Source organism: Varanus komodoensis, unplaced genomic scaffold (assembly GCF_004798865.1).
Source record: "Varanus komodoensis strain SLA01 unplaced genomic scaffold, ASM479886v1 scaffold12, whole genome shotgun sequence".
Taxonomy (NCBI): domain Eukaryota; kingdom Metazoa; phylum Chordata; class Lepidosauria; order Squamata; family Varanidae; genus Varanus; species Varanus komodoensis.
This window is the reverse complement of record NW_025335349.1, coordinates 103594-129986: the sequence shown is the minus strand read 5'-3', so window position 1 is coordinate 129986 and position 26393 is coordinate 103594. Positions and strand designations below refer to the sequence as shown.

At 39.1% G+C, this 26393-nt stretch overlaps 1 protein-coding gene across 1 annotated transcript in view; it reads right to left on the bottom strand.

Annotated features, from left to right (window-relative positions):
* Nucleotides 1-3380: 3380 nt before the first annotated feature.
* Nucleotides 3381-26393, bottom strand: part of MCPH1 (microcephalin 1) — a 125742-nt gene continuing 102729 nt past the window's right edge. Inside the window, exons 13-14 of the mRNA XM_044421436.1 lie at nucleotides 4100-4337; nucleotides 3381-3500 (exon numbers count right to left, since the gene is read on the bottom strand). Of these exons, the coding sequence (XP_044277371.1) occupies nucleotides 3439-3500; nucleotides 4100-4337 (300 nt within the window). The 3' untranslated portion in view covers nucleotides 3381-3438. The remainder of the gene's footprint in view (nucleotides 3501-4099; nucleotides 4338-26393) is intronic.

Genomic DNA, 26393 nt, shown 5'->3' with positions numbered 1-26393 from the left:
TGTTCCTCTTAGGGGAAGGTGCAAAGAAGTATCCTTCTATAAGCCTTGTAGACAGATTCCCATTTTGAACTGAGCTAAGAGCCATTTTCTTCTCCAAGTCTCTAAGTTCTGAAAGATGTAGATGCCATTGGGCATATAATGCATTGCAGAAATATTCATCCCCATGTTGACTTTTCCATGTTGTTACAACATGCAATTGAAATGGATGTAATAAGCATTATTTCCACATGATGTTCACAAGATACTTAGTTCTGTGAATGTGTGAAATATTTTTACTGTAGTACAAAAATTAAGTAAATGATAACAAACTGGCAATTGTTGGGTATATAAGTGTTCTGCCTCTTTGCTGGGACATGACTAAATATGCTCTGGTAAACTGATTCCCTACAGAGTACTGTAGATAGTTGAACTAAGTCTACCTGTGTGCAATTCCTGTGCACCATGACCTCAGATCAAATACACTTGCTTATGGAAGGCCAAGGCCAGTGATGGAGAACCTTTTAGAGACCGAATGCCCAAGCTGCAACCCAAAACCCACTTATTTATTGCAAAGTGCCAACACTGCAATAAAACCTGAATTTGCTGACCACCAGCACAAGAGGGCAACATTTCACTGACCACCAGCTTTTGGCTGGCCCTGAAAAAGGCATCTGAGTGTATTTCATACCTGAGTGTATTTCCTACCTTTCCTACATTTCTGCTAAAATCACAGTCCAAGCAAATCCCTGGCAGCTCAATGACTGGCCATGCAAAAGCTCGGTGAGTCGTGGCTAATTAGTGATGTCGTTGCCAGGCACCCTTAAACTTTCCAAATATGCACATGGCTGCTGGGGCGATCCAGTGGACAGAGAGGGCTCTGCATGCTCCTTTGGACATGCGTGCCATAGGTTTGCCATCACTGGCCTAGGCGTTTGTTAGAGAGCATATCTAAACAAACAGCTTCATCGAGGCCAAGGAGCCATTAAAGCAACTTTGACATAAATTTATGCAAAAAGACCAATCAGGATTCAGTTATAAAAGCATATTCACAAACTATGAACATTCCCCAGTGTTTCATTAAATCCACTATTACAACATGGAAAGAAGATGACTCAACTGATAATATGCCTCTAGAAGCTCATCCACCAAAACTCAGTGGCTTGGTAAGGAAGCCATTAGTTAAAGAAACAACCAAGAAGCCAATCTGAAATAGCTGGAGTGAGTCACAGCGGAGATGGGATGGAACGACTATTACTTTGCTCTGCAAAGCTGTGCTTTATGGGAAAGTGGCTAGAAGAAAGCCATTGCTGAAACACACACAACATCAAAGCCTGTACAGAAGTTACAGAAAGGCATGTGGGAAACACGGCGAATGAGGAAAATGGATTCGATGAATCTAAAACTTTTGGCCTTGATGCAAAATGCTATGTGTGGTGCAAAGCCAACAGGGCTCAGTGCCCCAAGAAAACCATCCCTATGTTAAAGGATGATGGTGAGAACAACATGCAGTGGGGATGCCAAACTAACACTGGAATGGTGTAATTGCAAAAACCTGAAAGAACCTTGGAAAGTCAGGTGAAATTCAGTGGCAAGATTTGAAAGCTGCTGATCAGCAATGGTTTCCAGCCTGCTTGATAGAGCTGAAGCACTTTTATCAGGAAGAATGGACGAGCACTGCAAGATCTGGATGTGCAAAGCCAACAGAAACTTAACTAGTTTGCAGCTGTAATCATTGCCAACAGTGTTTCTACCAAGTATTGACTTAAGCAACCAGCAAGTACCAGTTTGTTTGTTTGTTTGTTTGTTTGTTTAGTTTTTGTATGCCGTTCCATCACTTAACGCCTCGGACGGCTTTACATAAATAACTTAAAGTTATTTAAAGTTTACTTAACTTTTGTACTACAATAAAAATATTTCGCACCTTCACAGTTTTGAGTGTCTCGTGGTAACAATGCTGTTAAACGCATTGAAGTTTGCAACACAACAAAAGTCAAAGCAAGGGGAAAAGTCAAAGCAAGGGGTGAATACTTACTTCTAATTTACTTTTAAAAAAAATATTTAGTAGTAGCAAGGTTGCCTTACTGGCTAATGCAGCAACATAATCTAATTAATTAATTAATTATTGGTGCTCATGATAGTCTGTTCCTAGTATTAGTTCTAGAGCCTCGTATTGTCACTCACGATGATTCTGTGGAGGAGTCTTCCCCTTTAAAGGTTACTAGTTTGCTTGTTGACACCACTGTAGTACATCCTTTTTATATACTACATTTTAAAGGTATATATCTTATCTGTAAAGTGTGAATTTTCAAACAATTATTTGAAAATAATTCAACAGATAAGATTCTGTTGTTTATACTTGGTGACCAGCCTAATCTCTTGCTGTATGATGTGTGAAATAGCCCCAATTACTACATGCAGGAATAGAGTACCACTTTTGAAGTATTATTTTGATAATCTTCATAAATGCACATTGCTAAAATCCTTTGCTTAAGCACCAATTGCATATACTCTGATGAGTACTCATTTCTCAGTTATAACTGGGGCCAATGTTCTTCAGTAGCTAAAGGGAGAGCTGTGTAAAAAGGAGGTTTCTGCATGAAAGCCCATATTCACCATACACCTATCAAATGAGTAGAAGTTTCTTTTGAAAGCAATGTTGACTCAGTTGCTTGTATTTAAATACATTAGTTGTAAATATCTTTATTAGCCTATCACTATAAAATCTGTTACATATGTGCCTAATAAAAATGTGTAGCTGTCTCAAGAGATTGCCCTGTACACAACTTGAAATTCGTTTCAAGAGAATTTATGTGAAAATCAATCTGGAATGTTCAGTTACATAAATTAGTGATGACAGTTTTTTTCTGTGTAAAACATTTACGAGTAGTCTAGAAGACCATGACATACAGACTTTTATGTATAATTTTAAAAATCATATTCTGCTGTTTACTGGGAACCATGTGTTCACATGTCAGTTTTTATTAAAATATTTCTATTTCAGTCCAGGATATACTGCCTTGTTGGCTAAGAAAGGGGTTCAGATGATTGTCTGTGAAGGGCAGTGTCTACTTCGTAGATAGCATTCGACTGGTGTTTCTGTGAAAAGTATGCATGAAGGCAGGGCATGAATTTTTCTATTTATAAAGAATAAAGATATGTGCCAAATTGAAAACTCATGTATCTCGTGTTCATACTGTATAGATTTTGAATTCATGCACATCAATTGAATGCATTTGCAGCACACTCACAATAACCATTGACTTAAAATGACTGTGTAAGGCCAAACAGACACTATTTTTACTGTACACTCCTCTTTCCTTACCTCAGTGTTGCAGGTTGCTTGGCTTTTCAACTTATTTCATGCCATTACATTTACAAAGTGAAGCCTGGAAGCATTCATTGTTCAATATGTTAAATGATGTCCAAGGACTACAGCATCAATGAATAGTCTTGTATACATTATAACTTAGTCTGAAATATATAGCTTTCAAGAGGACAGATCTTGTGGTGGGTGATTGAATCTGATGGAGAAAATGAAGAATGTTAATTAGAATAAACATGGAATCAAAAGATTGTTATACTTGAAGGTATCTTATTTGCGCTAATGTTACAAGCAGCCCTGCTGTCAAGTCCAACCCAGTCCTGCATTGTTCAGTCCAGAAAAAGCAGACGATGCTTAAGCACAAATCAAACAAAGTGCAGTTATGTCATTGCCGTGTCCAACCTGCCCTGTTGATGTTCAGTGCAGTACAGAGTTCAAAATATATAAGGTTGACAGGAGCCTGATTTTAACAGGGTAAAAAAAAAAAAAAAAAAAAAAAGACCCGTTGGAGAGAACCTCCCCATGCCCCAAACTTTCCAGTAGAATTAGAATGGGAGGGGATGTGATCTCAGCACACAGGATGGGAAGTTCAAGCAGAGGTTAAACACATGTGGGCCCCTTGCGACCCTCAGGAATCACTGGTGTAGGTGAAACTAGCTTTGTGAATCAGCTCTAAGTAAAAGTTGCACATGCAGGATTCAGTTAACATAGGAGTGGACCAAGGAGATTTGTGCTTATTTAAAGTGTTAGTGCAAACACAGCTGTAGCATTATGGAAAAAGTAAACGTGTTCTCTTACCTAGAATCCATTTTTCTGATAAGCATTGTATGTCCGTGTGTTTTCCAACCTTGCATTTTCCAATACAGATTTTAGCTTGACGGAGTGTCTTACACACTTTACCTCCAAAAAGCTGCACCAATTCAGACAGCTTCTCACAGGGTGGTTGACTAAAACATGATATGAACATGATAGGTTGATCTGAAAAGAGTTTTAGATGACCTTTTCTATTTGGAAGGTTGAGTTGAAATCGGCAGATCTGTTTTTAAGAGAAAAAACACTGAATGTTTTAATGTCTACACCAGTATGTAATCTTTTCTTTTAGTAAATATATTGCTGCATATGAAAAGTGTATACGAGTATGAAAACTAATATTTCATACTCTTCAGTTTAAAATTAACCAAGGATTAACTATTATGAAGTCCCTGATTTAACTGCAAAACAAATATGCATTCCTTTAATTTAGGCTATATAATTTTCAAAAACCTTGATATTCAGGGAATTATTTTTCTATTTTGTACACTTAGATATTTAACTAATGCAAATTGTCTTCTTTTTCTGAAAATTTTAATATACATTGCTATATTAATGTTAATATAGTGACTCAATTTCATCTCTGCAAAATCAACAAATATAATATTCAAGAAAGTGCTGTTAAAAACACTGATGTTGCAATGTGGTAGTCTAATATTTCTTTAGTACAGTTTCCAACTGGAACAAGCAGAAAATGAGTCAAGCTTCCTCAGGGGTAAAAAGCCTTTTGTTTTAATTGAAGATCTTGAGGGCATATTCACATTCCATTTCTGCTCAGCAAATATAAGGGCTATAAATATGATATGCACTGGAACTTAAGGACTGTATTATATTTCTAGTGCAGGAAAATTGGTATTACTCAGTGAATCTCCCTTTAAAACTAATGCTGTGTATGTGTGAGTGCAAGCTTGCATGTGTGCACGTGAGTGCTTGCATGGGTAATGCACTTAGGCAGGAACAGAGAGAGAGTGTTTAGTTCTTCTGGCCCCGTATAGATCACCCACAAAGGCAATGTTTATCCATTTCTGATCTATACTGATCCCCAAAGTCAGATGTTTCAGAGTCAGAGGTTACCCAGAGAAAATAATTCTATCACTAAACAATAAAGTTCTGGTCAAGAGATGAACAATGTGTTAAAGACTAAAATGAAGGCACCCAGAGAGGAAGCCTTTTCTAGTCTCACTTTTGATATCACCAGAGCCTTAAAAAAAGATTATTTATCAGTACGGGCTTCTGGCAACCCATAAGTCTGGTGTAAAGACAAAGAGATCATTGCTTACGAAAGGACTAGAATATCAAAGATTGGGTAATCTGGAGTGAAACATCTCCCCAGAGGTTCTCCACTGACTGATAATAGACTCATTTTCATCAGGCTATTATCCACACAGAAGTTGTGTGTACTGCAGAGAAACCATAAAGGGTCTGTATTTTACAAATCCAGTGATACACTGATCAAAACCAATGTAATAGCAGCTGTATGGTCTATATTATTTAATGTATATGTAATTATTCACAAAAGTATACAACTGCTAAGGAACTGCATTACAAACAAAAAAGCAACATATCCAACAACTGTATTGCTGTACCTATGGTGGCACAGTTCTCATATCTGCATCATAAACCAAGCCGAGTTCACATTTGGAGTAGCTGAAATAGTTGGGCACATCTTATCATTGTTTACTGATGTGCAAAGCAGCAGAATGGACATTAAGATTAAATACCACATACCAGCTAGTCTTAACAAAGGCTTCTTGGGTTGAATCAGATTTACTCTGGAACTGCACTTATGGAAGTGGACCTCCCTACCCCCTCCCTCCTGCAGCAGGCCTTCCAGCCCCATGAAAATGCTTTTTTTTTTTAACACAAAATATACTTTTAGGAACATAAATCCAGGTAAGAATGATAATTCTAACAGAATATAAAAGTAAAGTTTGAACTTGCAAGACCATTGCTCCTTAAACCAGAGCATACTTTATTGAATGGCTGCACAATCTGGGGTTCAGGGTTCCCACAGATCTCAAGTCTTTACTTTCAAAGCAGCATTGTCATCCTGCCAAATATGGAATCCCCCACACTTATTCCTAACCATTCCTCTCCACTGCTTCCCCAAGACACCTTCTTTCAGATAGCACTGCTAGCAGTGAAGAAAGAATGTAACAACTTTTATTTATTTAAAGTTTTTCTATGCTGTCCCATTACTAAAAAGTTTCTGGACGGCTTACGAAGGACAAAAAACCATAACAACACAAAACACACTGCATCCAATAAATAATGGTAAAAACAAGAATAAAACCAAATAATTATTAAAATGCCAGGAAAATAAAAAGGTCTTTTCCAAGTGATCTGCACATAAAATATTAAAACCCATTAAAATAAAAGCTACTAATCACAAAGCAAGCAAGCAAACCAGCCAACCAGTATCGTGTTCAATTGTGTGTGTGTGTGTTTGCTTCTGTATATCTGTCTGCCTGTGTACACAGGTATTATATGTATATATCTGGTTCCCAAAGCTCAAGCCAATGTCATTTTGAGGACAAACAAGTTTTTTATCTATTTTAGTGAGTAACTGCTGAGAGTAGGGAAAGAAACCCTATGTGTCAAGAAGTCTTTCTTTAGCAAATCTGTCATTTTGTCTTCATTCTTCCCAGGATGATATAGACCAGGGTGCCTGCCCACCCGAGTTTCCAATCTGGTCTTCTGGGATTTATTTGATGGTCCCCTTTCCCCCAACCACCGATCATTTTGTGGTTTTCTCACTTTTGCACAGTTCCCTCTTATTTTAAAGACTGAAATATCTTCCCTATGGCTTAGGTATTTCCAGAACTGCTAAACAATAAATATGATGGTGTTTTGGCACTCAAAAGTACATTCTTCAACAGCTTATTCAAAATGGATCTTGGTTTGGGGTAAAAGAACCCTGATATAGGTGGCAAGTGTAGAATGCTATAAGATTTTTATTATTGTATTATTTTATTGATATCTTGCCTTTTTTTCCTTTCAAGAAACTCAAGGTGGCTTACGTAATTCTTCTCCTCCCCCTCTTTTCAATGTTATCCTCACAACACCAACCTTTCTAAGGTGTCATCTAACTCTGCTGGAGAGGGGAAAGTTGTGGGGACATGAGCTCCTGATAAAGTGATTTTTTCCCCTTAGGCCCAGGTGATCAGAAAAGATTCCTGTGGAGAAATGGGTGGACCTTTTCCAGGGTGTGTGGAAAGTGGATGAAGGCCACATGTGGTCCATGGATAGCTCAACTGGAATTTTCAGCTATATGTACCACGGTCAGTGCTAAAAGGATTCCCTTAACCAGGAAATGATATAGAGAGAATCTTAGGTTCAAATCCCTTTCCAGCATAAATTTCACTGGGTGACCTTGGGACAGCCACTGCTTGTTTTCAATCTTAACCAGCTTCCCAGGTTTGTCGTGAGGATAAAGAAAGAAGACAAGATAGAAATGAGTAAAATGGGAATACTCAATAGTATTAACCATGGTTAGTGCTAGCACATTTATAGCAATACCTTATGGGCAAAGACTGGAAAGGGGCCTGAAGCTCATGCAAGGAGATGACAGAGAAAACATAAGCCTGATTCATAGGAATGGTTATGAAATCAGTAAAGTGAGATATGTACTTGATAGTGTCTTTAGTTACTTGCAGAATATGTATTCATTATGAACACACAAAATGATTTAATTAAATAGTTAAAATGTTCAAGTTAACATGGATATTTTGCTGAATGTTTAAAATGTTAGAACCACTTTCTGTCATATACGATGTAAACTTTTGGATTACTCAAAATAGCATTTCTTTTCCATTGGAGACGTCTTGCTAATCTTCCGTGCTGCCTATTTAGGCTAATCAGCAAAATCCAAAAGAAGAAAAACAATCTGCAAGAGACATTAATCTAGCATTACTTTATCTAAAATTAATAATCAAACCAGATTTCAAGAGACTTATGCTAAAATTGTCCCGTCGCTTTTGCTAGCCTGGAGCTCTAAAGTTTCCAATCTGAAGCTGATTAGAACTGACAAACTGTTTATGTTAAAACCCAGCAAGAGCCTGAGTTTGTTAGAAGGAACATATCTACAATTTAACTTGATTGTAATCCTGCTGTTTTACACATTTTGGAAGACATGATTTAAAAGATCAGTTGTATTCCTGCATGTTCAACATTGTTCCTAAAAGCCTTTATTTGTTGCGGTTGTAAAAGAAAGTCATTCTATTTTCACAGAGGGTCCTTAGACTAGAAATGTGCTTCAGCTGACAAGAAAATGAAATGAGGAAAAAAATGCTTCTATTTGATGTATTTCACAATAAAAACCTAACATTAGGAAATGCTAAAATTAAAAGTTTTACAACCATGCTGTCAAGCTGTGCAATACATTCAAATATTTATATGTGGTAATGGTAGAATTATTAAAAGTGGTATTACAGAACAAACCTAAGGAGTTAGTTGCCCATTATCCTTTGAAAGCACAGTTGTCCCTAAATAAGCATAGATTATTTCTTCAGTTTATATAGCAATTATTCAAATATAAGCGTATACAAAATGTATAGTGCCAAGGAAGGCTATTTTAAAGCCTGGTTACTGAAGGTGTATATGTATGGGACCATTTTCAGAGGGAGTCACTGCTGAGGAGGGATAATGCTATGCTGCCTTCATAAAAGCATTTTTCTACTGCTCCAGTCAGTTGTTTTTTGTTTTTTTTTAAATCAACTTGGTGCCAACAGAGGCTTTTAAATCACATAACTGGAGGGAAGGGGGGCATGTTCAGGAGGGGAGATTGTATGAGCATGTGTCTGTGGGATTATGTTGTGTGCCTGCATGCGCAAGTGTGTGCATGGGGTCTGAAGAATCAACATTGGGGGCCACATGGAAGTAGCTGTGCCCACTTTGGGTGAAGGCCAACTAGTTTGCCATAAGGCTACACCCACTGATTGCCCAGTACAATTCTGGCCTTGATCCAACACAGTTCCTTCACACTGTCTTGTAGGCTGTTTTCACATATAGATGATTAAAGTGCTGGCTGGAGCATACGGGACTTTTTTCTGTCTAAACAGGCACAGGACTGCACCCTGAGAAAAAGAGCGCTACCATATTTGTATATTTTCAGATTGCCAGTCGAAGATTGATTCATGTGCTTGAGCCGACAAGAAAAAAATGAGAAAATATTTCTATTTTATATGTTTTTCAATAAAAACCTAAAATCAGGAAATGCTAAAATTAAAAGGTTCAAAACTATGCTGTCCAGCTGTACCATACATGCAAATATTTATATGTGTAATGTTAGAACTACTAAAAGTTTGATTATAGACAGAACTAAGCTGCCCATAAGCCTTTGCATGAGTTATAAAACTTGCCTGTATTCAAGTGGATTTTACTTCTGAGGATTGTACTCTAAGTATATTACTTACCCTTTCTCTCTTTTGTACTATTCAAGTATGTGCCATGTCTAAGAAAAAGGGTGATGAAGAAGAAACTAGAATGCAGAGAATGTGACTGAAATGATTTTACATGGTACATTGTCAGATAAGTCTTTCTTCTCTCACACACTTATAAGTAAAGTTAATTTCAATAATTGTCTGAAAGAAAACACTGTGGTAGCAATACTCTGTGAAAATGTTTGGCAGATGAATCTACTGGCTGGAGGATATTCAAATTCACCCTTGAAGAATCTTCAATCACTTTTCCCTCTAGAATAAACCAAATTTCTACTAGAAATAATAATTTGTATCCATATTCTAAACATGCATAAGATATGAAACAGTTTTAAGATTAAAATAACATAATTTTAAACACCCAAGCATACATAAACTCCTGTTCTTGTTAACGCTTCTTTACCTCAGTTTTTAAAAGAGTAACTTAAGTCATACTCCAATGCATGCAAATTTGATACTCAACTTATGGCCACATGTCTAGCAACGTAAGAATTGTTATTGTTGTAGTCCACATTAAGTAACCGCATATTCCTCATGTATATACTATATTACATATTCCTGCCCTTTTTAATACTTCCTTGAGTTTTCAGCAAGTTGAGAAAGGGAATGTATTTGTTCTCCCCACATTTTTATGGCTTTTTTGGCAGTTAGTCTGGTAATTGCTGCAGTAATTGCTCTGAAAAAGTGAGACACAGTATTTCTTGGGAAAGTCTTGAATGGCTAGAGGACATGGAGAAGTGTCAATCCAGCACTTAAGAGAGAGAGGATTATACTGCCAAATGGGGGATATTGTCCCCCATTTGGCAGTTAGTCTGGTAATTGCTGCAGTAATTGCTCTGAAAAAGTGAGACACAGTATTTCTTGGGAAAGTCTTGAATGGCTAGAGGACATGGAGAAGTGTCAATCCAGCACTTAAGAGAGAGAGGATTATACTGCCAAATGGGGGATATTGTCCCCCATCCTTTTGGTGCATCTACTTGTCATTTAGGTGCTTCCTTTGACAGATAAAATATACAAGAAAACCGACAAGACTACACATACTGGACAGTTGAATGCATTCTCCTGAAGGAATGGGGAATAAATAATAATAATAATAATAATAATAATAATAATAATAATAATAATAATAAACAGCCCTGCTTTCTTACTCTTGAACATCACCACCCCTTCCCCAGAAGCCAGGGAATTAAAAGGGGTAGTGCATGGAAGAGAAAGGGGCTGAGAAAAGGAGACAAGACAGGTTCTGCTGCACAAGTAACTGGGATATGTGCTGGAGCCAGCTGGAGGACCGCAGTAGAAGAAAGAGGAGACCAAGCCATGGGAAGCTCCATTGTTCGGTGAACCACGGGTTGTTCTGCAAACAGTTAACCCACTACTCAGCCACCATATTTGAGTTACTGCCCTGGCAAAGATATATCCAAGCTGGGGCCTAACGACTTTCAAAAATGAAAAACTATGATCTAGCAGTGATTCCCAATGTGGGTGGTATCACTCCCCTGAAAGCAGTAGAAAGATCCAGGGGGGCAGTGAGGAAAAAGGTGGGGGGCATTAAGAGATTACAGGTAATCCCTGGGTAATGAACAACCCATACTTATGAGCTGCCATAAACCTTATATGAATATCTCTAGAAAAAAGTTATGAATATCTCTAGGGAACTACACAATGTGTTTGGTGATGCATCATCAGTGGTTACATAGTTCCTAGAGATATTCATGGATTTTGTTAGAAATTCTCTAGAGATTGTCAAGGCTGTCTCCAAAGAACTACGCAAGGTATCTCTAGGAAACTATGGGATGTGTTTAGAGATGCAGTATCAGTGCAGCCTAGTTCCCTAGTATTCACAGCTCTTTGTCCCGTAATGTTTTGAGACACCTGTAAGGTGTGTAGTTTCCCTTTGGCTTTAGCATTTAGCATTTGCCCTTGTCACCAGGCCCTCAGCTGCTATAAGGCCATTTATGATGAGAAAAAGAAATTGGCTATACAAACAACCCTTGAGGCCTACTTCAAGAAAGCAACTCTAATGGTAACCTGACTCTGCAGCACCAGGCCCATCTCTATCATCATCATCATTCTAGACTGTCACTTTTATTGGTTTTTTTAAAACAATACTATATACCTACACACATGCATACAGATCCTCTCTCTCTTTTCAGTACCTATACTTACTTCATTATTACTGTATTATTATCATTATTACAATGTTGTATTGTGTTTAAGATTTTTAGCAAATATTGAAAGTGTTTCTGAAGCATTTTATCTACATAGAAAGGTAATATATATACATATACTAGGACAAACATTTGGCTTATTCCTGCGATCCAATTTGCATACAAATTTGACTTAAGGATATTCTCAGGAACAGAACTTGTCTGTAACCCAGGGACCACCTGTATAGATTACTACTACAAAGGAAACAAAGAGAACAAAAAGGCCAAATTTTGTAAAATTGGACTCCTGAGGAGCCTGAATCCTCCCCACCCCTGCACAGCCCTGTAAGCCACTGTCCACTGCAGCACCCCCTTCTGATGCCCTGGTGAGAATGGGGTTAAGGAAGGGAGAGAGAGAGGCAGGGCAAGTTGTGACACACCCAAGAGAAAAAGGGGTGACAGCCTGAAAAAGTTTGGGGACCACTGATCTATAGTGTTAGTTATAACATAAGGTGGTATCAATTGTGGTACACTAACATAAATATGAAATTCACTAGAGAAAGAACAGGTATATGAAATAATAGCACAATCCAATGGAATTGTATAGTCAAATGACAAGAATATACCATTCTAAATGGCTATGATCAATGGAGACTGATTCTGGGATTACATTTCATGAATTATATTCAGTACTGGTAGGACACCATGGGCTCATAATCTAGAGGGAGAGGGAAGGAAAAGTAACCTCTCCCCCCCCCCCCGCAAAAAAAAAAGAGTTTTCCATTCTTTCATTCTTCCTCTTCAGCTCCTAGCCATGATCCCTAGACCCATGGAGGGGAGTCTGTGGATCTGCCCATAGGGTTAGCTGTGGATTCCCACTGAAATCCTTTGCCTCAAGCTAAAAATCATCCACTCCAGTTGTGAGTCAAACTGGACTTGGAGTCTGCTCTGAGGACAGCTACAACTGCCCACGCGCCTGAGCTTGGAAGCTGGCACCTTGAACAGAGGGCTTGTGGCAAATTTCCCTTGAGTTGGCTCTGTGGATCTGGCTGTAAGGATAGCTGTAGACCATCTTCTTGATCCAAGGTGTCCAAGGTATTTTCGCTTGCAGTTTCAAAGATCCAAATCACCGATGGCCCCTCTTCCTTTTCTCTGACCATTTGTTTGGGGGTTTCTAGACTTGTGCTCAATTTTCCCCAATCTAAAAGATTAAAATGGCTTTCCTAATGCTTAGAAATTGGCTAGAAGAATTTTAAGTTAGAATACCCCGCTATGTTGGCCCAGCCCTTTCGCCTTCAGCTGTAATGTACTCCCCAAGAATGTCTCTGAAATTTAATTCACCTTTTGTACTGAAAGAGGTTCATTATCCCAATCTGGGATCTGTCAACACAGAAACCTGATTTTTATCAGTTCAGGCTAATTGTTTGTCCAGGTCAGTACTGTCTACCAGCTGATTTCTGGGGTTCAGGGATTTCATGCCACCTCCTATCTGATCCACTTGGACAGGGGTGGGAGTTTGATTTACCATTACTTTTTACCCAAGCCTGCCTAGCCAAACTAAAGGATCATGCAAGTTGTAATCCAAATCATCTAGAGGGTCAGAAATTGCATATCACTATACTAGCGGATAGCAGGAATTGAATCCTAAAACTTCTGCATGCACAGCACACACCCACTTTCTGGCTGAAGAAGTAGCTTATTTCTTCTGTTTGAAATGCAGGGGGAATCTAAAACCCCTTGGGTTTCTAGAACTAGTGTCACAGTTCTTTGAATCTTGACCTTTGCATCCATGTCTGAGCATAACATTTATTCTGGGTTAGGGTCTAGCACTGTCTTCACCTTTGCTATATCAGGCAACATTTGTATGTTTATTAACTTGGATGCAGTGAAAGAGCTTTTATTCCAGTAAAAACAGTTATCAGGGAGATTGTTGAAAGCAAAAGCCTGGCAAACATGCTCCCTAAAGATTTCTTTCCCAAACAATGTTGTTAGTTCATCATAAACGGAATACTACATTAAGAGTCACTCTTTGTTTTATTAACCAAAAATATGCATTATGCTAGACCTTCTGTTCTATCTAAAACAAACTACAATTATTAAAAGCACAGGCAGAGAACATTCTTTATTCTTTAATTTTAGCTGAAATGCCATTAAGACGCCCGACAGTACTTCAAAGTGTGCCAAACATTTTTTTTTTTTTTTTGAGCATCATTTCTGCTTCAACTGCTAGGATAAGTGATGGGAAGGGAACACAATCCTCTTGGGAATCTACAAATAACTTATTTTAAAAGATTGTATCCTATTTTCATGAATTAGCTCTTAGCAGCATTGTATTTAAGCAACGTTTAAGAATGAACATAGTAAGAACACCTTCCTTCAGGTTTCAGATTTAAGGCTTAAGGGTGAAGTTGTTAGACACTTTTCAGAATAAAGATGTTCTTGTTAAATGCACATTTAATTGGGATATGACTGATGAGAACTGCTTCTTCAATAAGTAAAGTCCTGGCAAGAAAGGAATATACTTTAGATATTGTTTGGATGTGAAGGCACTAAGGCTAATGCTGACCATAATTTATTTTGACAGGAATTTCAGCCCTTGCTTCAAATGCTGGCTTCATGCTTTGGTTTTAAAACCAGCCCTGTACCCTCTACAAGGTTTCAGAAAACCCTAGAACTTGTAGACTCCAAACATATTTTAAATGCAAAAATCTCCCAGAAAACATTACAGAATGGTGCACGCAGTACTGAATTAGTTCAACTAGCTGCTGTTAGAAAACGTGCTTAAAACTTAAAACAGTGCATAATTTCCTTCCTAAAAAGATGCTAAGCTAAAGTTTAAAAGCATATCAGGGATTGGGTGACTGCATTCAACAACATATGACTCAACTAGCACCTGAGAATTTTTTGTTACTGCTGCAAACTGATTACTGAACTTCCTGTTTCAATAAAATACCAAACAAGTTGTGTTTCCTTTACAAATAAGTTATTACATCAAGCCCTGTTCCTTTAATTTCAGTTTTTGTCCGCATTCCAACATTTTCTTTGGCAAATGTAGAAACACTCTAATTAAAGAGTGCAGAAAAACAAGCATCATTCATCACAGACACAGCAAACATTTGAAAGAACATTGCACTGGTTAATTCCTTTATAGGCTTTGAAGAGAATGCTATGATTTCTCACACACAATGTGCACATGCGTGCACACACACACACACACACACACACACAGACTTTTTATATGGACAGAAATACTCCACAAAAACTTCAACAGTGAAACCATTCATTTGTTACTACTTCTAAAATGCCGTGTACTAATTCAGAAGTCTCTGTTCAAAGGGGCTTATATTTGAGTTTCAGTATATTTGTGTGTGATGCAGTGAAAGAACAGACACAGGGGAAGGAAAATTGAGCTGAAGAGGCTATGAGGGGCTATATAATCTCTGCATTTTTCAGTAGGCAATCACATCCCCTGCCCCTCTCTAGACCATAGGTTAAACTTACTCCACAAAATTGCCTGCAATGTTTTGGGAAGGGCACATTTAAAAGAATTGTTCTAAAACTTGATTTTGTATCTGATCAGTGCAAGAGTTTGGGACTATACCTTTCACACTTTCTGTCCAACTTTGGTTCCAGAGCATTCAAAATAACTAGAAGTGCTCCAAAATACATGAAAATAATTTGTCAGAGCATTAAATAAGTAGTGCACAGACCCCCCCCCCCAAGGCCTGGTCTCTTAACTTCATATTACACAAAATGCTCTTCCATTTAGATTGCTATAACCGCCCCCCCCCCCCACCTCCCCAATGAGCAGACAATGCACTAATGGGATTTAACCGCTTCAACAAAGCAATACTTGTTCCCCTGCTTTGTCACCAGCAGCAGGAGTCACACAACATTTAGGTATGCTCCATTTCACTCTATGCAAAATGAGTTGGAGAATCACTGCATGGGCATTTCAGACTAATGTCAGAATAAGGATACCCATGTTTTTTCCAGGGAGATAATACCACCTTATTTGGCAGCACTGAAGAAAATGTTACACAAAGCTATGAAAACAAAATGGATACGGTTCACTGTTTAGCACAGCAGATCTCAAAGCTTTTCAATGAAGATAAAGGACCCAGGGAAACAGTACCACTGAACTACATGTAGCCACTTACACTTCACATTTTAGCTAATTTCTTTAGTAAATATTTTCTAAAAGAAAATGTTTTCAGTCTCCATCTTCCCTTCCTTGGTATTTCATGTGCTTACAATACAGTGCACTGCCATCGTATCTTTTTTGCAATGTTCGTTATTAATATTCTGTTATAGAAATTTTACAGCATCTGTTCTGCATGGCACATTCTCCCTCAAATTATCGTAATACATTGCTTAACTTACTCCAGTAATTTTGAACTATCTGGGGTCCAAATTAGGCAGAATCTTGTGGCTTAAAACAGCTTTTCCCAACTTAGTACTACAACTCCAACCTCCCCTGCCCATTGGTTATGTTGTCTGGGGGTGAAGGGAACTGTAATTTGAGATATCTGAATTATACCAAATTGAAGAAGGGAGCCTACAAGGGAAAGACTATGAAGGGGAGATGGAAGAGTCAGAAGCCAATGAAGTGTTATTTCTTTTTTTCAGAACTTCAGAAGAAGCAGCATCCCTTCAGAGGCAACAATCACTTGGTATGGAGTAAAATACAAGAAAGAATTTTGCATAAATGCTCTTTCAGAGCTGTACTTTTAAAGTGGCAAGAAAATAATCCATTAAAAAAGTAACTGAACTGCAACTGCAGTTTCTGGTCTGGTAGAGATCAGTGTTAGTTTCTGCATTCCTTTGTTCATATTCTTTAAGGGTAACAAGTCGGATGTTTTAGGGATCATTAGTTCTTTGTTACACTAACAGTATTTCCATATCCTTTCCGACAATCAATAGATGGCAGAAGTAGCTATCAAGCCCTGCAATCTAACTTTTTGAACATGAGCACCTGAAAACATAAAGCAAGGAAGTATGTGCAAATATTTTGTTTTGAAATTTACATGGGTGTAACAATCTATCATATTCAGGAACCAAAGTGTTAGTTTAAAGAGGATATCTTTTCTGGAGCCAAACAATAACATTGAAAGAAAAAATGGCAATGATAATTGTCTATAAAAACATCACTGTGTGATCCTACATATGTATGCATTTATTATTATATTTATTTGGGAGTGAGTCCTGCTGTATTTCAAGTAACTGTGCACAGGACTGCGGACATAGATAATATTCATTTGAATGAATACATTGTACAATGCTTTGCTCTGGGTGGTATTAACATTTTAATCTGGATCAGTTATCTGTTTCGAGTGCAAGTGCTTGGTTTGCACCCAGATTAATCTTACCTGCAAAAGTTTATTCATTTTAACAGAGTGGAATTAGAAATGGTTTCATGTGCTGCTAAGTAGACAAGGATGAACTATACTTCAGCCCCCTTTGAAACAGGTAGTGCAGGAAGAGAAAGACTTGTACTATTGCACATTGATATTGAATGAAGCCTGCTTGTGATGCAAAGGAGAAGAAAGCTTTCCATTTCGCATTATAGGGTTTCTTGGTAGAAGAAATGTAGTCCCTCAAGATGGGTGGTAACTCCCTCATTGAGGGGACGATCCTCCAGACTGTGAGGTGCAGGTGTGTGCATCTGGGTGCAAGATCTTCTGATCCTGAGAAATTAGGTCTGGTCTCAATGGGAGCTGAAGGAAGGTTTGATCAGACATTTGTAGTAGTTGTGCAAGTATGGCTGTCTCAGCCATCACAGTGTTATGATGCTACGGTCCATCCTGTCCCAATAAACGTTCCCTAGCATTCTCATGAACAGGGGAAAAGCTGGAAATAGGTAAAACAATGTCCCTGACCTGCTCAGGAGGAAAGTGTCTCCCAAAGAGTTTCTACCTGCTCCCACCTGAGAGCAGAAGGCTGAGCATTGCACATTGTTCCATGTGGTGAAAAGATTGATTATAGGCATTTCTCCTGTTAAGAAGATCTTCCTCAGCATGCCAATGATGCTGCTTGCGTGATCTGAAGTTCTTGCAGCTGAGAGTACTGACTAAGGTATTGTCTGTATATGCAGTATAGATTACTGTAAGGATGATATCCCTGGTGACAAACGAATTCTAGATCCTGATGTTTAGATGGTCCAGAGGGATGGACCGGATCTCTCCATGTTAGTTGTTAAAGAAGACCACAGTGGTGTTGTCTATGGTGATTTGCACAGGGCAATGAGAGAAGAACATTTGAAAAGCTAAAGGGCTTCCTTCACTACAAACATTTCCAGATGGTTTATTTGCTTGTAGGCTTTGAACTTGTTCCATGTCTCTTGGATCCTCAGAGCAGCACAGTGCTACCTGTCCGTGGTGACTGTAAATGCCGGCTCAGGAGGAGGATGGAGCCCCCTTGATAAGGTTGCAATAATGCATGTACCAACAAAGAGTTGTTTGAATGGATCTTGGGATCCAAAGATGGGTTCGCGAAGAATTGTCCATGGAACAGCATCTATGGACAAACCGTAGCTGGAGAGGGCACAGCTGCGGCCTGACTAACAGCACTACCCCGGCCATTGCTGTGGAAGGCTGTCACAGCAGGATACCTGGACAGTCTGTTGGCCATCCTGATTAAGACTGAAGGTTTGGATTCTGGGAGATGCCTTCATTGAAACTGAATCAAGGCAAGCTCCAGTGAAGAGAACTGACTAAGAAGGGGAAAGGAAAGATATTTCCAGATTTATACAAACTCCAAGTGTGCAGTAGTAGTGAGGGAATAAAATGTGTCTTGGCTTGCTTAGAGGGTGCCACAAACAGCCAGTCATCTAAGTGAGGGTAGACCTGGATCCTTTGCAGGCATGAATGGATACAGACCATTGCCATGTACTCTCTGAAGAGCCTTGGGCTATGAACAGTCCAAATGGTAAACAGAAACTTGAAAAGCCTCTCTTCTAATTTCAAAATGAAGGAAGTTCCTATATGAGTCCTCTTTGGAGATGTGGAAATAAGCACTCTTCAAATCAGGCAAACCCATCTCCTTTGTGCAATAAAGGCAGAATATTCTGCAATGTGACCATCTTTTCAGTCAGAGCCCTCCATCACATTTTCAGTTGAGAAGGAAGGATTCATTTTGTAGTGCCTTACCTCCTTAATCAAGGTTGTGAGTGGAACAGTATTCTTTATGATACCAAGGAGTGGAAGGGCACCAACTCAATCCTGTATCCATGTTCCCCAATAGATAGCACCCATGCACCCACACTTATTGTTTCCCATGTGGGAAGGAAGAGAGAGAAGTGTTGGTCAAAGCCTGGGGTATGGAAGGTGGATCCAGCCCAATGATACAGTCAAAGGTGGAGTCTGTCAGTGTCAGAATGCCTGTGCCCTTGGCAGTATCTTGGGCCAGCATCCCTGTTCTTAGCATGGGATGCAGAATGCAGTTGAGATGAGTAGCCTGTCCATGCCCAAGGTGGAAAATGGTGTTCAGCTGGTACCACTTGCAGGATGATTTGTATTGTCTTCATGGCAGTGGCTGATTGAGTCCAATCCTTTGAACAGTTGTCTGGGCTTTTTGAACCAAGTCCATTTGCTCATCAGTTTGACGAGCCCTTCCCATCAAATGGCACATTCTCAATCAAGGTGTATGCCTTCTGCAAAAAATCAGCAGAGCATAGCCATGCACACCTCACCAAAGCCACCACTCTGATCATTGCTTTTGTGCTGCCGTCTGCCTGGAGACTGGCTATGCTGAGTTGTTGATGGGAAAGATGTGAGGTTTTTGCCTGGAACACTCTGGCCAGCTCCTCCTGGCCTTCTGGAAGGTAATCACAGAGGGAGCTGATTTTGGCCCAGAAGAAGAGCTGGTAGTGAGCCACAGTGGCCTAGTGGTTCATTACGTGTAGTCCCGAGGCAGAAGGTGAGTATATGTGCCCTCCCATGAAATCCATGTGCTGACCATCCCTGAACTGACTCAACAAAGATGAAGTTTGGTCAAAGGTGCTCAAAAAGGAAGGCCACATCTTTTTCCTGCGTCCTGTACATATTCTCCAGGCACTGAAGAATGTTGGAGTCGTGGAGGATGGCATCTTCCATAACTGCTGTACTGTCTGAGTGCTGGTAGAAAGTGTTTGTTTGTTTGTTTATAAAATTTGTATGCCATCCAATTACTTGTGTCTCTGGATGGCTTACAACCGTCATATCACACATCATAACTGGGCGTAATGCACTGGTATAGATTGTGTTGAATGCTGGGTCCCTCATTCTTTCTATTGGCTCTAGTGTGCCCCGGCCCAGACACGGGCCCATTTGGTGGATTTGTTCTGCAAAAAGGTCTTCAGACAGAGAAGCTGCGTCCTGGATCCTAACAGCTGCTTCTAGAGATGGGGCTACCTATGAGGACGATATCATCTCTGACAGGTAGGCTTCTGGGCCAGAAGAAGGAGGTGCTGGTTCTGGTCTGGAGTGTACAGGGACAGGAGAAGATTATTGTTGTGGTGGTATGGTGGAGGCAGAGGAAAGTTCAGTGGTGGATCCTGATGTGCTGCCAGCCTAGGAGCTGGCAGCAGGATTCCAGGTGACAGGTGGAACCATATGGAATGAAAGGCCTCCAAAGAAGTTCTCCTGCTCTCCAAAGTAGGGCTAGGCATGGAGTTCTCATCATATGCGAGATTAAAGAAGGCATCTTGATCCCAAGAGAATCCCCATGAGTCACAATATCTGTGCTGTGGATGTGGGATATACCATTCTGAGTGTCTGTCCCAGCCTAAGAAAAGAGAAAAGAGTGGGAGCAGTCTCTAAGATGCAATGTGCTCCATGTGCAGATGGCCTTCAGTCTACTGGCACTTGGAGCCACTGCTGAATGCAGCAGCTCAGCTATTGCATGAGATGCTCCTTTTCAGCTGCCCCTTTGTCTAGGCAACATGAATGGCTGCTACTGGGGCAAGTTTAGGATTATGTTACTAGTTTATAAGTCATAAATGTCTTAGGAACAGGATAATTGAGAGAGCACCTTTTGCCTTATTAACCTGTCCTGTCAAGGAAGTCATCAGATCATATGCTCCTGGTGATTCCTCATGGACCTATGACCCAACTGGAATCTACCTGGAGTAGAGCCTTCAGTGTAGTGTGTCCTTTTCTGTGGGACTCGTTCCTCTAGAGGTCCTTCTATTTTTGGTACCTGCTGAAGACACTTGTATTTCTAGAAACCTTCTTTGATTGACCCACTATGTTATTAATTTTTTAAAAATCTAAGGTTTTTAAATATAAGTTTTAACAAGATAATTTTATTTATTTTTTATTTCTGTTGTTCACCACTCTGGAATCTGTTTAGGTATGCAGTGGTTTCTCATTGTTGTATATAAAATAATAAATAAGCAATTTAAACTCTCAAGCATTAATATAAAGTCTCTGAAATTATCCCTTTCAAGCCTTACATACAGTCTAAATTCTGTCTCTTTAAGACTTACAAATATCCATAGTCAATGGATATGCTTATGATGAAAGCTACATTTCTAGTCTAAATATACAATTCCTTTCCCACATAAGACAGGATCACTTCTATAAAAATCAATTTTGTTCACATAATATGCAAAGCAAATTTATGATCTTTTTATTGCTGGATATAGTATACTAAATGACATAAGCAAGAGCCAATAAAGATTCCTAAACATCTGTCTAACATTGACAAACTATGATTTTTGTCTTCTAAGACAACTATAAATAGTAAGTTCCGAAGATCTTTTTCTCCAGCTGTTCCATCTAAATCTGCAGTAAATTGTGGAACATATGCTATTAAAAGAACCCAGAAAATCAGCATTTGACATGCACTCATCTTCACACATGTTGTATCAGAAGCTTTAAGACACAGTAGTCTTGACATTTGTGGGTACTTGGAATTTCCTTCATTTATGTTAAATTTTTAAAATAAAGGTATAGAAGTGAAATGCCCTCCAACAAAATTAATTTTTATGCACTAATGGAAGTGAACAATTACAGTATGTGAGTAAAACTAGACAAATGTGGAATTATTGTATTCTCTTATGTAGCCAACCTTAACAAAGTTGTGATCCAAGGCACAATTTTCATGTGCATTCTTTTGTAAACCATCAGTCCAGTCTGGGAAACCTCCTTACAGATGTGTATGGATTGTGTGCATTGGTTTGTGTATGCTGAGAGCAAGCATGAGGGTGGGCTAGGGTGGGCATTCCCACAAGACACTAGTTGTGCCACTTTTGTTGATTCAGATGCAGAAGAACAAACTGAGTATTTTGATGGGATTGAGCGGCAGGGGGTTGTTCAAAGTCCTGAGGCAAAGGGAGGAGATGGAGGTGGAAGAGATTAGTCCAAGAACAAACACAGAGGAAGTCCAGATACACTCCAGGAATAGTGTGGAGACACAGCTGGGGGAGCACCTACTCAGACTGGGGAATCTTCAAATGGAAACCAGTCCCTCCCCTCAGAGCTGGACTCTGTGGCCAGATGTCAGCAGAGACAAAAAGCCCAACTAGCTGAGAAGCACATAGGATGGGCTTCCACAGTGTCCCTCCCTGAATGCTTTGATCTGACACAATAAAAATACTTAACTCTCATTGATTCAAAATACCATGCTCCCACCAGAAATGGTACAAAAATTCAGACCTCATGAAAATGAAACCATGGAATATGATCCACACTCAGGTAAATAAACATTATTAAAGTAGAACTCATGCACATAAATTCTAAATTTGTAACTTTATGGACCAACTGACTTTTACTGCCAACTGACTTTTCTGCTGTTTGTTACTGTTATGGCTAACTTAAGGGGGATCTCAAAGATGCCAATTCACTAATTAATGACTGCAACACTTAGAGGTGTAAAAAAACTATTACATAAACTATTACATACAAAGAATGGGCTCGCATGACATGACAACCACAATGGTTTGTTGTATAAACCCCAGGTTCTGACTCCCCAGGGTGACTTGTTTGTGTGTAACTATCTATCCCAAGGACCTATGGGCTACTGTAGGGATTTTTGTACCAATCAACCCCATTGTTGGAATGGAGAATCAGCTCCTCAGCCCCTTGGCAAGAGCAGCAAAAACCCGTTTCAGAGAAAATGCCAGAGCAAGCTGCCCCAAAAGTGCCTAAGGACCTTCCTCCATGATTGTGAACTGATTAGGGCTGATTATGGTTGCCCCCCCCCCCCGTTTTCTGAGAGAGATTGCAAAAGCCAGCTTGTAAACAGTTGTCACATCCCCTGTTTTGATAGTCACAGACAGCCCTCTCAGAGTACCTGAGGGCAAGTTGTAGGAGCTGCCAGAAACTTTGTAAAATGTGCAACAAGCAAGCAAACAAAAACCCTGCACAAGAATAATTAAAAAAGTAACTACACTTTTGCATCTATGAATCTTTGCAGTTGAGTATGCCGATTTGAAGTCACATCTTGAGCAATGCCTAGGAAAATGCCCGATAGTAAGTTTCAAGCAGGTAGCCATCCTGGACGTCGCCCAGAACAGAACCTTATTCTCTCCCTGACAGTCAGAATAGGAGATATCAAGTGAAACCAAAGCACAAGGGATCTTTGCACATTGAAGGGGATTGAGATTTACATGTCCTTACAGCAAGATCTGTTAGACTGTCACAAAGAGGAAGGTCAAGATCGCCTCTCACGGATACCAGAGTGTAGGACATGGAATAATCTGTTCAAACTGCAACAATCCAGATTCTGGCTAGATGCCAGGAAAAGCTTCTTCATTGTCAGAGCAATATAACATTGGAACAAGTTGCCTAAAGAGTTTGTGGGCTCCTCCACACTAGCAATATGCAAGGCAAAACTGGATGGTCATCTGAGTGGGAGGGTGCAAGAGCAGGGGGTTCGACCTGATGGTATTCATGGCCCCTTCCAACTCTAAAATTCTGTGATTCTATGATCCTCATCAACCCCCACAGCCCCAACTAGTCTACCTACTAGTTGCACTCCTTTCCTGGGAAAACTGACTGTCAGTTTTGAAACTCTGTTTCAAAAAGGGTTTTTTGACAGGGTAATAAGTGTCCTTGACAAGGATGTATGATTGTATATGTTACAGTCAAAAAAATATTGCCCAGTCAAACAGTTCCCACCTTCATCAGGCAAGATGGTAAGCAAAGTTAAAAGGGTACTGGGGGAAAAGGACAAACATGGTTGAAGCTGAAGCCACCAAGGCTAAAGATGGAAAGTGGGAACAAACCATTTTTCTTCTCTCTACTCTAAGCCTGGCTTACTATATTGACCGTTGAAAAGTTCTGGAGAACTCAGAAGCTTGCATATGGTTTAGTAATCTTTGAATCAAAAAGAATAAAATACAGAGATAAAACTCTGTGGAATTAAATTATGTTAATAAAATTGTGGGTGGTTCATCGGGGAAGGCTTGCTTAAATAAAAAATGTATTTGGCCAGCACTACAAATGAAACAATGTTGGTACCTCCCTGACATCAACACAAGGAACAACTATCTCGAAGTATTTATTCTGAGTGGACTCCACACAGAACCGAGGTCCATGTGGAACCATCAGGAATGCTTCATTGATGAACTAAGTGATTATACAGGCTGCTAAAGAAGAAGGTACTTTTTCACATATTGTGCTCCCACGTTGTTTGACTTTATAAATTAGTAACAAAGCCTTAAACCTGGCCTGGTAACAAATAGGCAGCCAGTGCTGTTCCCTCAGACAAGATATTGCATGCTGAAAAGGGGCAGCTCCTGGAGAGAGGTATAAAGGTATTGCGGTGATATGAAGTTTGAACATGTTTGGAGTTTTCTTTTTGGCCAACACAGCTATGCTTGCTTTACCTATATAACAAGTAGTTAAAAGTCTAGAAGAATAGAAATGTTTTTTTTCATCTACTACATTATCAGTGTATGCTTTCTTGGAGAGGGACTTTACCAAAGTCCTTGGATGACAGTGATAATAATCAGACTGTGGGTAGAAATCCCTTAAGTTACTTGGATCCCAAGCCATGCAGGGCTTTTACCAGTCATGGTTTACATCTTGAATTGGTTTTGGAAATGAACAGGTTATTAGTGAGGTGCTTTCAAAATGGGTGAAATATGTTCCCGATGGGCCATCTAGGGTGAAATCCGGGCAGCAGTTGAACCAACTGCAGTTTCTGAATTGTCTCCAGGGGCAGCAATGCATCACAGTGGATTAAACAGGCTTTAAAATGTTTATTCCTATAAACATTGTGATAAAAAGAATACATGCTTAGAAAATCTAAATGGGTTATAGAATCAGTTTATAACATTTCATCTCTGGTATAGATTCATTTTTAATAGATCCAGTCTCATACATTAATTAGCCATAAGGGATATCAGTTTTCTGAATTCAATAAGAACATAAGTAATTAATATTTACATTCTCATAATGGATTATACTGGCATTTGTTTATTAAATAAATACCTGTCTTTTTGCAAAAGATGGCACTCAAGCTAATAATAGTAGAAAAAAAAGATAAAAACAGACCTTAAAACACAGATTTCTAAATATACACAAAAGAAGTGGAATGAAATAGATGCAGTATATACTTGGCCTGCTTATTTCTTTTTCACCTTTCTGTTCCAATATACACTAAGAACTCATGCCAATTACTATTTCTATTATTCTTTCAGACTTTTAGAACTTTTCCTTCAAACAGAAGGAAAAAGAATAACAGCTTTGTCAACAGATGTGCATCTCAGAAACAGCTGCATTTGCATTGAGTCAGATAACATGAAATTTCCTGCTGTGGAGTCTTGGTACTTTCCAATTATCCTGTGGTGATCACCCAAACTATTTCTGATAAATATTTTGTTTATTGTTACATATTGTGATTTTAAGATCTTTGTGCACAGACAATAGAATTAATAGCTGAGCCTATATTATGTTGAGTCATGTCTTAAGGTTCAAATTATATCCTTTGATTCATTGGAAACAAGCTTAAGCATGCCTATTCATCACTCAGCAACTGCAGTATCAGATGTTATCTTGCATCTCTAACCTAACCATTTCAATAAAATGGCTTTATCTTCTCATATGTTAATTAGTCATAAAGTATGTAATTTCTCTGCATTCCAAAGAAATGCTGCTATTTAATATTTATATCCCTCATGACTTCTTGCATAGGATTAGGAGGCTGGGAAATCCCAGAACTGTTTGGGAAGCTTTTCTGTAACTTTCCATTTGAATGCATAAAGAGAACTTGTGCCAATATCCATTGTCCTTTCCATCGTTCTTTCAGGATTCGAATATTAAAATGATTTGAAACAGACATACCAAAAAAAAAAAAAAAAAAAAAAGGCAAAACTTTTGCCAGGAGTCATATACCCATCACAGAAACAGCTGCATTTGTACTGGGTCAAATAACATGACATTTCCTGCTGTGGCCTCTTTGGTCCATTCCAACTATCCTGTGGTGTTCACCCAAACTGTCCCCACAAATATATTGTTTATTCGTGCCATATTGTTTTTGTAATAAAATTGTGCACAGACAACAGGATTAATAGCTGAGTGTCTGTACTGAGGTATGAGCTTTAAGTTGCAGAGGTTCAAATTCTTTAGCAGAGTGCTACACACACATGCGGAAAGGCTAGCAATTGAGTTGTACAAAACCAGAAGCATAGAACCTACACATATAGTCCAATGCAGTACTTCGCAAGTTAATATCATTTTTTACTGCTATTCACCAACATTTGTGTCCCAT